The 12,500-nt window shown below is 49.7% G+C and overlaps 1 protein-coding gene across 1 annotated transcript in view; it reads right to left on the minus strand.

The window, feature by feature from the left end:
* Window positions 1–4,419: 4,419 nt before the first annotated feature.
* LOC140719470 (lysoplasmalogenase TMEM86A-like) overlaps window positions 4,420–12,500 on the minus strand; it is a 12,424-nt gene continuing 4,343 nt past the window's right edge. Inside the window, exon 3 of the mRNA XM_073034169.1 lies at window positions 4,420–4,946. Coding sequence (XP_072890270.1) covers window positions 4,519–4,946 — 428 coding nt within the window. The 3' untranslated portion in view covers window positions 4,420–4,518. The remainder of the gene's footprint in view (window positions 4,947–12,500) is intronic.

The raw sequence follows: 12,500 nt of genomic DNA on the forward strand, positions 1-12,500 counted from the left end.
AAATGAATAAACAGTTGGTGTTTAGGGCCCAGACCCTTCTTCAGGACTGAGAATCAAAGGGGAAGAAGCCAGAATAAAAAGCCAGCGAGCTTTGAGAAAAATGGATGTCACTAACTGAGGACTGGAGGAGGGGAACGTCCCGTATGGGAGGCAGGTCAAGAAGGTTCCGTCGCTTGGCATTCGAGATGAGGTAGTAAGTAGGATTAGACAATGGTTGCCTCTCTGACTGGAGGCTTGTGACTCGTGGAGTGCCACAGGGATCGGTGCTGGGTCTGTTGGTCATCTATATCAATGATCTGGATGATAATGTGGTAAACTGAATCAGCAGATGACACCAAGATTTGGGGTGCAGTGGACAATGAGAAAGACTATCAGAGCTTGCAGAGGAATCTGGAATAGATGGGAAAACGGGCTAAAAATGGCAGATGGAATCTACTGCAGACAATAGTTAGATGTTGCTCCTTAGGAGGACCAACTGGGATAGGATTTACATGGTAAGTGGTAGAACAAAGGGATCTGTGAATACAGATCCATAATACCTTGAAAGTGGCATTAAAGTTAGATAGGCTCGTGAAAAGAGCTTTTGGGACATTGGCCTTCACAAATCAAAGTACTGAGCACAGGAGTTGAGATGTTACGTTGAAGTTGTACAAGACATTGGTGAGGTCCACTTTGGAGCATTGTGTGCAGTTTTGGTCACCTATCTAGAGGAAAAAAAATCAATAACATTGAAGGAAAGCAGAGAAAATTTACAAGGATGTTGCCAGGCCTTGAGGATCTGAGCTATAAAGAAAGATCGAATAGGTTCGGACTTTGGGACGTTGAAGATTGAGAGGAGGTTTGATAGAAGTATACATAATGATGAGGGGTATAGATGGGGCAAATGCAAGCAGGTTCTTCCCAGGAGGTCGGGTAAGACTAGAACTGGAGGTCATGGGTTAAGTGTGAAAGGTGAAATGTTTAACATGAGGGGGAACTTCTTCACTCAGAGGGTGGTGAGAGCTACCGGTGGATGTAGGTTCGGTTTCGCAGTTATGAGAAGTTTGATAGGTATACGAATGGAAGGGGTAGGGAGGGCTGTGGTCCGGGGGCAGGTTATTAGTTCAGCAAGGGGTAGATGGACTGAAGCAGCCACCACTTTCTGTGCAAAAATACTTAAAAACATAGAATAGTACAGCACAGTACAGGCCCTTTGTCCCACAATGTTGTGCTGACCCTTAAACCCTGCCTCCCATTAACACCCCACCTTAAATTCCTCCATATACCTGTCCAGTAGTCTCTTAAACTTCACTAGTGTATCTGCCTCCACCACTGACTCAGGCAGTGCATTCCACGCACCAACCACTCTCTGAGTGAAAAACCTTCTCCTAATATCCCCCTTGAACTTCCCTCCCCTTACCTTAAAGCCATGTCCTCTTGTTTTGAGCAGTGGTGCCCTGGGGAAGAGGTGCTGGCTGTCCACTCTATCTATTCCTCTTAATATCTTGTATACCTCTATCATGTCTCCTCTCCAGAGAGTAAAGCCCTAGCTCCCTTAATCTCTGATCATAATGCATACTCTCTAAACCAGGCAGCATCCTGGTAAATCTCCTCTGTACCCTTTCCAATGCTTCCACATCCTTCCTATAGTGAGGCAACCAGAACTGGACACAGTACTCCAAGTGTGGCCTAACCAGAGTTTTATAGAGCTGCATCCCCCCTATATTTTCCTCCAATCACCTTAAAGATATGCCCCTAGTATCAGCCATTTCCCCAGTAGCTATTGCCTCTTGTACATTTCTATCAAGTCTCCTTTCATCCTCTTTCACTCTGAAGAGGAAATCCTCAGCTTGCACACCCCACGTGCTCTCTAATCCAAGCGGCATCCTGGTAAACGCACACAAAATGCTGGAGGAGCTCAGCAGGCCAGGCAGCATCTATGGAGAAGGATAAAGAGTCGACGTTTCAGGACGAGACGCCTCGTCAGGACTGGAAAGGAAGGAGGAGGAAGCCGGGACAGGGAGATGGGGAGAGGAGGGGAAGGTGATAGGTACACGTGGCTGTGGTGGGGAGACGGCCTGAGCGTGCGGTCGAGGAGTCGGAGGGCAGCAGAGATCACAGAGGGGGCGCAGTGACAGAGGGTCTCATTGAACCCCCCCCGGCAAAGAGAAGATTTAAACCTTTTCAGGGTAGATACAGGTTGATAAGGCGGCGGAGATAGCATATGGCATGTTTGCCTTCAAAGGTAGGGACATAAATTAGACCTAGCACTGGTTAAGGGGTATTGTGGAGAGAGCGCGGAGAAGATTCCTCAGGATGTCGCCTGGAGTGGATCGATTGAAAGCTGAAGGTTGTTTGGAGGTCTGGAGGTCGACGCCCAGTGGCCGAAGACCTGGCTCTGCGAGTCCGCGAGTCCGTTGGAGGAGGCCTGCCCTGGGGTCGGGCGGCTGTCTGTGTGCGCGAGTGGGCGGGTAGGGTGGCGGAACGGAGTTGGTTCTGCCGCTGTTGTTCTGTGACACGGTGGGCGGGCAGCGTTTGCGCCAGAATGTGTGGCGACACCCTCGCGGGCTGCCCCCAGCGCATGCTTAGGTTGTGTTGGTTGTCAACCCAACGACTGTTTCGATGTGCACGTGGTGAAGAAGAGAAGCTGACTCGGAAGGAATTTAATTATAGGAAGAGATCATACAGCCGGAGCTAGTTTCTCCTGGAGGGAAGGAGGGTGAGGAGTGAGTTGATGGAGATATAGAAGATTATGAGAAGCATTGTGTACACTTCCATCAACCTCCCTTATTCTCCTACGAACTAGGGAATGAACCATATAACCATATATAACCATAAAACAATTACAGCACAGAAACAGACCATCTCGACCCTTCTAGTCCGTGCCAAACGCTTACTCTCACCTAGTCCCACTGACCCACACTCAGCCCATAACCCTCCATTCCTTTCCTGTCCATATACCTATCCAATTTTTTAAAATGACAATATCAAACCTGCCTCTACCACTTCTACTGGAAGCTCGTTCCACACAGCTACCACTCTCTGAGTAAAGAAATTCCCCCTCGTGTTACCCCAAAACTTTTGCCCCTTAACTCTCAACTCATGTCCTCTTGTTTGAATCTCCCCTACTCTCAATGGAAAAAGCCTATCCACGTCAACTCTATCTATCCCCCTCATAATTTTAAATACCTCTATCAAGTCCCCCCTCAACCTGCTATGCTCCAAAGAATAAAGACCTAACTTGCTCAACCTTTCCCTGTAACTTAGGTGCTGAACCCAGGTAACATTCTAGTAAATCTCTGTTCTCTCTCTGAAGTCCTAACCTTTCCCTATAACTCAGTCCTCAAGTCCTGGCAACATCCTTGTAATATTTCTCTGTAATCTTTCAATCTTTGTTGTAGGTGAGTGACCAGAACTTCACTCCTTACTCCAAACTTGGCCTCACCAAGGTCTTACACAAGCGAACGTCCCAACAACTGCACTCAATACTTCGACTTACGTAGGCCATTTTTCAGTGAATAAAGATCGTGTTGGATTCTTATAAATTCACCATCTTATTTAGAGGTGTTTAAGAGGTGATGACTAAAATACACGGATCTTTTAAGCTACTCTAAGATCAACATAACGCAGGCATTCCCAACCTGGGGTCTACGGGCCCCTTGCTTCATGGTGTTGGTCCATGGCATAAATAAGGTTGGGTTCTAACACTTCCTTCTTACATTATCCTCCAATTTTCCGTCATTGATGTGCAAGTTTCCTAAGTGTCCCTAATGGATCTGACTCCACTACCATCCCTGGTAGTTCCTTGCACCTGCCACTCTCTGTGTAAAAAAAATCTTACCTCTGACAACTCCTTATATTTTCCTCCGATTATCCTAAGATTTTGCCCCCTTTTCTGCCCTTTTAAGGTCTTGTACTCCTCTATCAAGTCACCTCCATTGCTCCAAAGAGAAAAGCCCTGGGTCGCTCAACTGATCCTCATAAGACATGCTCTCGAGTCCAGACAGCATCCTGGTACACCTCTCACTTGCTTACCCACTGCTCATTATGCTTAGGGCAGCAATGAAGGCCCTCCATCTCTATCCACAGGTGCAGAAAGATTCTTCGTTGCTGTTTCTGAAACAGTCTTGTTTGACCAGTCAGGGTTGTTGGCCCTGAGCTGAACCTCTGCTCCTGGGCCACTCTTAGTCTGGCCTCTCCCCTTTGACCTGTTTGGCAAGGGTGACCCCACCAAGAGCCAAAGCACAAAGCCCCCAAATCGAGCCGGCAGAGCTCTCTGTGTTATTGGGGCACGCAAGCCTCCAAACCACGACAAGCTAGTGGTCCTCTTGGAGGCCATCTCTTCTACACCTTAACGAGGCAGTCAGAAATGAATACAATACTCCAAGTGTGGTCGATCCAGGGTTTTATAAAGTTGTTTCTGTGTTGTATTACGAACCTTACAAAGAAAGAGAGAGAGAGAGAGGGGTTTTTGTATGAAGGTTTAATTAATATTACTCATTCTGAGCTGCAGCCAGTAGTTTGGTTGTGGTAACCTCTCTAATGTGTCTTCCACAGGCTGTCGTGGTCGGGGTCGTCAAGGACTGAGAGCGCGATGAGCATCTGTGCCAGGTAGTACGTGGACATAATGGTGAAGCGGGCATGGGGCAGGGGGAGGCAGAACCGGTCCACAGCCAGCACGAAGTCGGAGACGATGAAGACGACTGCGCCGGCCGCTGCGCTCAGGGCACCCCAGCTTCGTTGGTAGCCCGAGCAGTGGGCCCGGGCGAGGGCGCGCCAGCTCATCAGCGTCAGCACTGTGCTGTAGCCGCCCAGGGTGTAGAGGCTGCCCGTGTCCAGGCACGGGTAGATGACACCATATAGGCCGGCGCCCAGCAGCAGGAGCAGCAGGGCTATGCCGGGCCGCAGCGGCCGCAAGCCCAGCGCCGTGATGTAGAAGACGTGTCCGATGCCGAAGGTCAGCACGCCTGCAAAGCAAGATGGCGAGAGAGACACCGTCACAGCCTGTCCTCCATCTTCCACTCCCCCTCCTGGGTCACCCAGAGCAGCCCAACAACCTCACTGTTACCCCCTCCAACTTCCCCAGCTTTCTCTGTCCCTATACCCCTCCCCAGGCTCTATACCCCTCTCTGTAACCCTGTAACCCTCTCCAAACCCTATCACTGTAACTCCCTCCCAGCCTCTATACCCCTCCAGTTCCCACACCCTCTGGGCCTCTATTCCCCTCCAATCTCTACACACCTCTCTACCTATATAACCCCTCCCCTGCCTCTGAAGTTCCTCCCTCTCCCTGTCATTTTCATCACTATGTGTCGTGTTGTATGACATGGATTATCGTGGTCTTCGGCCATGATTATTCTTGGCAAATTTTTCTACAGAGGTGATTTACCATTCATTGCCTTCTTCTTTACAAGACACTGCCTTATCCTTGTACGCCTTCCAATTCCCACAGCCCTCCCTATCCAAGTAACCTCCACCGTTTCCACACCTTCTCTATCCCTGTAAACCCCCACATTCCTACCCACTCTCTATCCCTGTAAACCCCCACATTCCTACACACTCTCTATCCCTGTAAACCCCCACATTCCTACACACTCTCTATCCCTGTAAACCCCCACATTTCTACACCCTCTCTATCCCTGTAAACCCCACGTTCCCACACCCTTCCCTACTCTTGTAACCACCCATGTTCCCACACACTCTCTATCCTTGTAACCTGCACCTTCCCACACTGTCTCTTTCCTTATAATCCCCATGTTCCCACACTCCCTCTATCCCTGTAACCCTTCCAATGCCCACACAAATCCTATCCCTATAACCTCTTCCAGACCCTACAACTTTCCTTACCTCGTAACCTTCTTCAGTCCCTAAACTATGTCTGAAGCATCCTCTGGTCCCTACACTCTGTCCACCCCTCTGGGGCCTATATCCCTCCCGATGTCTGTGACCTCCTGAGCCCTACCTCTGTTTTTATCTCCATAACCCTCACCTGCTTTTCTCTTTCTCTTTTTCTTCCCCTCTTTCTCTCCCCCTCTCTCTGTCTCTCTCCCTCTCTCTCTCTCCCATTCCTCTCCCTCTCCCTCTCTTCTCCCTCACTCCCCTCTTTATTTCTTTCTCTCTCTCTCCCTCTGTTACTCACAGTGGCCCCCAGTGGCAAACCACTTCTGCAGAAAAGTTTTCCATGTGCAGTCCTGGTCATGGAAAGACCGCGATCACCCACGTCATTTGACTTGGCACATATGAATGGACCTAGATGCTGGCAGCCTAGTTCCCATGACGGAGGATACTACATCCCTATTACAGTAACCACCCACAGCCCTTATCTTGCAGCCTGCCTCTGTAAACCTACCCCTACCTTCATATCCCCCCTCATCTCTGCGAATTCCTGAGGGCCTTGCATCCCTCCCTGTCTCTGCAGACTCCTTCATCCCTTAGCGTTCTCTCCATTCCCACAGTTCCGGCCTCCACAGCATGTCTGGATGTTACTAAGAATAGGTGGAATTTGGGATTTCTGGTTGGTTACGGCGATAGGAAAGGCTGTGAGATTGGGAGGAACACGTCAGCAAAGTCAGGCTGCATCTCTTGTGTTTAAGGTTGGGAGGATGCTCTGGAGAAAAGCAACAGGATATAATAACAAGGAGCAGGAGCTGGCCATTCGGCCCATCGAGCCTGTTCCACTATTCAAATAGATCACGGCTTTCCTGGCTATGGACTTAGCTCCTACCTTCCAGCCTTTTCTCAATTCCCCTACTATAGAATGGATCTGACTGTGTTATAAAGTTATTTAATAGTCAGAAAGTACAGCACAGAAGCAGACCCTTCAGTCTGCCTGTGCTGAACCATTTAAACTACCGACTCCCATTGACCATAGCCCTTCATACCCCTCCCATCCATGTACATAGAGTCATAGTGGAATAGCCTCTATCGTTTCCCAGAGCCGAGAATTCCTCAGACCTATGACTTTTAACTCTATCCTAAGTTTACTCTACCGGATCTTGAGGCTTTGTCCCCTAGCTCCATCCTCACCAATTAAAAAAAACTTTCCTGCCTCTACCTGTTGACAAGTTACTCTCCATTTTAGGCAGGCAGGTGAAGCTGATGAAAAAGAAACCTTTATTTCCACAGCGCATTTTGCAGCCTCATAAACGCCTCAAGATATTCACCAGAACAGCACAAGTATCGATAACCTCCACAAGGCAACTTGCTCACAGGGATGCCGCGTCCTCAGCCTATCCTTAACTTGCTGCATCACTAGTGGCCACAGTGTGGCGCCATTGGGTACATTTTATATTTGATGAGGTACAGCAAGGAAACAGGCCTTTCTGCCCATCGAGTATATACTGGCCATCAACCTGCCATTTACACTAATCCCATTTGCCTCTCCCCACATTTCCATCAACTCCCCCCAAGATTCCACCACTCATCACACAGTAGGGACAATTTACAGCAGATGAGCAACCAAATAATTTTCATATTGTTTAGTTATACAGCACAGAACAGGCCATTCAGTCCCTCTGAACTGTGCCGCCCAGCAACACCCGATGACTCTGATCTAACCCTAACCTAATCAAGGGCCAATTTACAATGACCAATTAACCTAACCGGTACATCTTCGGACTGTGGGAGGAAACCGGAGCACCTGGAATAAACCCACGCATTCCACGTACAGAGATTCCTTACGGAGGGCTCCAGGATTGAACTCTGAACCCCGATGCCCTGACAGCACAGAACGGGTCCTAAGGTTGTAGAGTCGTAGAAAAATACAGCACAGAAATAGGCCCTTCGGCCCATCTAGTATTGTGCCAAACTATCTAAACTGCCTACTCCCATTGACCTTCACCGAGACCATGGTCTTCCATACCCCTACCATCCATGTACCTATCTGAACACCTCTTAAACATTGAGATCGAGCTCACATGCACCAATTTTACTGGCAGCTCATTCCACACTCTCATGACCCTCGGAGTGAAGAAGTTTCCTCTCATTTCCCCTTCAACTTTTCACCTTTCACCCTTAACCCGTGGCCTCTGGTTGTAGTCCCACCCAACCTCAGTGGAAAAAGCCTGTTTATATTAACCCTATCTATACCCCTAATAATTTTGTATGCCTCTATCAAATCTCCTCTCAATCTTCTACATTCCAAGGAATAAAGTCCTAACCTATTCAGTCTTTCTTCATAAGTCAGGTGCTATTCTATAATTTATGTAAAGAATGAAATAAGTAATACACAAAGAGCAAAGTCGTGAGGTAATATTCATGGATTCATTCAGAAATCTGAGGTCCTTCCTCCCCTGAGCCCTCCAGCGTTTTGGAGTGGAAGTATTTCAGCAAGGTGCTTAATTGCTGTGGAGTTGGGAATGCACACCTGTTGTCATGAAATGGTTAAAATGTTTGAGTGAAACTCTGGCACCCTGGGTATGAAGCAGTCTGAGCGATCGGGAAACGGTGAGTCACTTTCCAAAGTCTGATGCCGGGGACACGGGGCAGACACCGAACGCAGAGAGATAACGGTGGAAAGTGCAGAGACAGGGAGCCACATCACCACAACCTCTGAGCAAAGCAGAAACCAAAGTCTTCAACAGCAAAAACACTCACACACCAGACATGAAAACCCTGGCTTCAAATCCTTCCACAGGCCTCCAAAACAACAACCCAACATGGTAACCTCCTCCAGAACTACACCCCAACACCGTAATCCCCTCCAGAACTACACCCCAACACCGTAATCCCCTCCAGAACTACACCCCGACACCATAACCTCCTCCAGAACTACACCCCAACACCGCAATCCCCTCCAGAACTACACTGCGACACCGTAATCCCCTCCAGAACTACAACCTGACACCGTAATCTCCTCCAGAACTACAACCCGACACCGTAACCCCTCCAGAACTACACCCCGACACCGTAATCCCCTCCAGAACTACAACCCGACACCGTAATCCCCTCCAGAACTACACCCTGACACCGTAATCCCCTCCAGAACTACACCCCGACACCGTAATCCCCTCCAGAACTACACCCTGACACCGTAATCCCCTCCAGAACTACACCCCGACACCGTAATCTCCTCCAGAACTACACCCCGACACCGTAATCTCCTCCAGAACTACAACCCGACACCGTAATCCCCTCCAGAACTACACCCCAACACCGTAACATCCTCCAGAATTACACCTGACACTGTAACCTCCTCCAGAACTACAACCCGACACCGTAATATCCTCCAGAACAACATTCCAACACTGTATCTGCCTCCAGAACTATAAACCGACACTGTAACCTCCTCCAGAGCTACACCCGGGCACTGTAAACTCTTCCACCCCTCTCCCTGTCACTGGAACCTCCTCTGTCTGACACCCCTCGCAACTGTGCATCTTCCTCTGGCCCCACGTGCCTTCCAAACACTCAAATTCCCTTCAGCCCTGCTGCACCCCTCCCCCTGTCACTGTAACCTCCAACCCTCCGTCACTCCAACCTACTTCTGCCCCATGTCCCTCGGCAGCCTCTTCCCACGGCCCCCTGACCTGCTTGACCATCTGCTCTGAGCAGCGGCCGGTCAGGGGGCTCAGAGGCCCGGGAAGACATAGCTCACTCAGGTTTGCCGACCGGGCAGAAAAGGCAGCGACTGGCAGCTGCAGTTTCTTTTCGGGAGCTTTGAGCAGCATCCGCTGGGTATTCGGGATCGACTGGCACGAGCAAATTAAAGTAAGGCCGAGAGGCCATCGTTGGATTGGAGAGCTGCAGGCTTTTGCTGGTTGAGGCTTCAGCAAGAGAAGTTTTCCTCCCCCCCTTCTTTATGTTTGATCAGTATGGTGGAAGTGACATTGAAATGCTCCTCCTGAGGGATGTGGGGAGGCAGGGGGACCTCCAGCGTCCCTGACGACTACGACTGAGAGAAGCGCACCCAGCAGCAGCTTCTAACAATCCGTGTTAAGGAGTTGGATCTGGAACTGGATGAACTTCGGATCACTGGGGAGGCTGAAGGGGTAATAGATAGGTATAGAGAGGTAGTTACACCCAGGGTGCAGGACGCAGGAAACTGAGCGACAGTCACCAAAGGGAAGGGGGTTAAGGAGCCTGTGGCCATCCCCCTCAACAATCAACTTCCGGTAATTCCCTCCCCCTCCCTTCCCCATCCCAGTTTCACTCTGCCTCCTCCTCCAGCTGCCTATCACCTCCCTCATGGTTCCGCCTCCTTCTACCACACATAGTGCTTTCCCCTTACACTCCTTCTTCACCTTTCCTGCCTATCCCCTCCCCCACCCCTTGATCTTTCCTCTGATTGGTTTTTCACCTGGTACCTACCAGCCTTCTCCTTCCCACCCTCCCCCCACCTTCTTTATGGGGCCCCTGCCCCCTCCCTCTTCAGTCCTGACGAAGGGTCTCGGCCCGAAACGTTGACTGCTCGTTTCCACGGATGCTGCCCGACCTGCTGAGTTCCTCCAGCGTGTTGTACGCGTTGCTTTGACCCCAGCATCCGCAGATGTGTTTACCCCTCAACAATAGGTTTATCGCTTTGGCTACTGTTAGTGGTGGGGGCGGGGGGGGGGGGGGGAATGACCTAGGGGAGGGTCACACAGTGGTCGGGTCTCTGGCACCGAGTCTGCCTCTGACTCAGAAGTGATGGTGAGGGTGGAGAAGAGGCAAGCTGTGGTGACTGGTTAGTTAGGGGAACAGACAGGAGGTCCAGTGGGCAAAGGCGTGATTCCTAGACGATTCGTTGCCTCCGGGTGCCAGGCTCCGGGACATCTCTGATCGAGTCCTCGGCATTCTTCAGTGAGAGGGTGAACTGCCAGAGGTCGTGGTCCATGTAGGAACCAATAACGTGGGTGGGACGAGTGATGCGGTTCTGCAAAGTGAGTTCAGGGAGTTGGGTGCTAAGTTAAAGCGCAGGACCTTCAGTGTGATCTCAGGATTGCTATCTGTGCCACGTGCTAGTAAGGCCAGAACTAGGAAGATTATACAGTTTAATACGTGGGTCTGGGAAGCAGTTGTAGTAAGCTACAGGCGCAGGAGGGGGGGGCATAAGAATTTTGGATCATTGGGCTCACTTCCAGGGGAGGTGGGACCTGTACAGAAGGGGTGGTTTGCTCCTGAACTGGAGGGGGATTAATATCCTAGTGGGAAGTTTGTTAATGCCCCGTGGTGGGGTTTAAACTAGAGTTGCAGGGGGATGGGGGCCAGGGGGGTCAGAACAGTTAGTGGAGAGGTTGGGGAGGCAAATGTTGGTAAGTCAGGAATCAAAAGGTTGAGCACGGTGTGTCTAGCGTCCTGAGCTGCGTATGTTTCAATGCAAGTAATATCGTAGGAAAGGCAGATGAGCTCAAGGCATGGACCAACACCCGGAATTCTGCCATTTTAGCCATTAGTGAGACTTTGGAGGGGCAGGACTGGCAGCTCAGCAATCCAGGGTTCCGTTGTTTTAGACACGACAGAGTGAGAAGGGTTAAAGGAGGATGGGAGGGCGGGGTGGGGGTTACTAGCCAGGGAAAATGTCACGGCAGTGCTCAGTCAGGACAGACTGGTGAACTCAACTAGTCAGGCATTATGGGTGGAACTGAGAAATAAGGAAGATATGACCACGTTAATGGGGCAATATTACTGACCACCCAACAGTCTGAGGGATTTAGGTTTGTAAAGAGATCGCAGGCTGATGCAAGAAACATAAGGTTGTTATAGTAGGTGATTTTAACTTTCCGTATATTGACTGGGACTCCCATACTGTAAAAGGACTAGATGGGGTAGAGTTTGTCAAATGTGTTCAGGAAAGTTTCCTCCATCAGTGTGTAGAAATCCCAATGAGAGAGCGTGTGACACTGAATCTGCCATTAGGGAATGAGACAGGACGGGTGACAGAAGTATGTGTGGGGGAACGCTTGGCACCTAGTGATCGCAGTGCCATTAGTTCAGAGTAAATATGCAAAAAGGTATGTCTGGTCCGTGGGCTGAGATTCTAAACTGGAGAAGGACCCATTTTGATGGTATCAGAAATGATCTGGCAAGTGTGGGTTGGGACAGGTTGTTTTCTGGCAAATATGTCCTTGGGAAGTGGGAGGCCTTTAGAAGTGAACTTTGAGAGCACAAAGCATGTACATGCCTGCCAGAATAAAAGATAAAGATAGCAGGTTTAGGGCACCTTGGTTTTTGAGAGATATTGAGGCTCTGGTTAAGAAAAAAAGGTGCATAGCAGGTCGGAACAAATGGAGCTTATGGAGAATAAGAAATGCAAGAGAAATGCTTTAGAAAGAAATCAGAGGGGCTAAAAGAAGGCATAAGTTTGCCCTAGCAGACAAGGTGAAGGAGAATTCGAAGGGATTCTACAGATATTTAAGAGCAAAAGGATTGCAAGGGACAAAATTGGTCCTTAGGAAGATCAGAGTGGTAATCCACGTGTGGAGTGAGGAGAGATGCGGGAGATGTGGACTGAATTTATTGCATCTGCATTCACTCAGGAGATGGACACAGGGTCTTTGCAAGTGAGGCTCAATGGTGTCAACTTCGTAGACCCTGTACAGATT

This window comes from Hemitrygon akajei, chromosome 31, assembly GCF_048418815.1.
Source record: "Hemitrygon akajei chromosome 31, sHemAka1.3, whole genome shotgun sequence".
Classification (NCBI taxonomy): Eukaryota; Metazoa; Chordata; class Chondrichthyes; order Myliobatiformes; family Dasyatidae; genus Hemitrygon; species Hemitrygon akajei.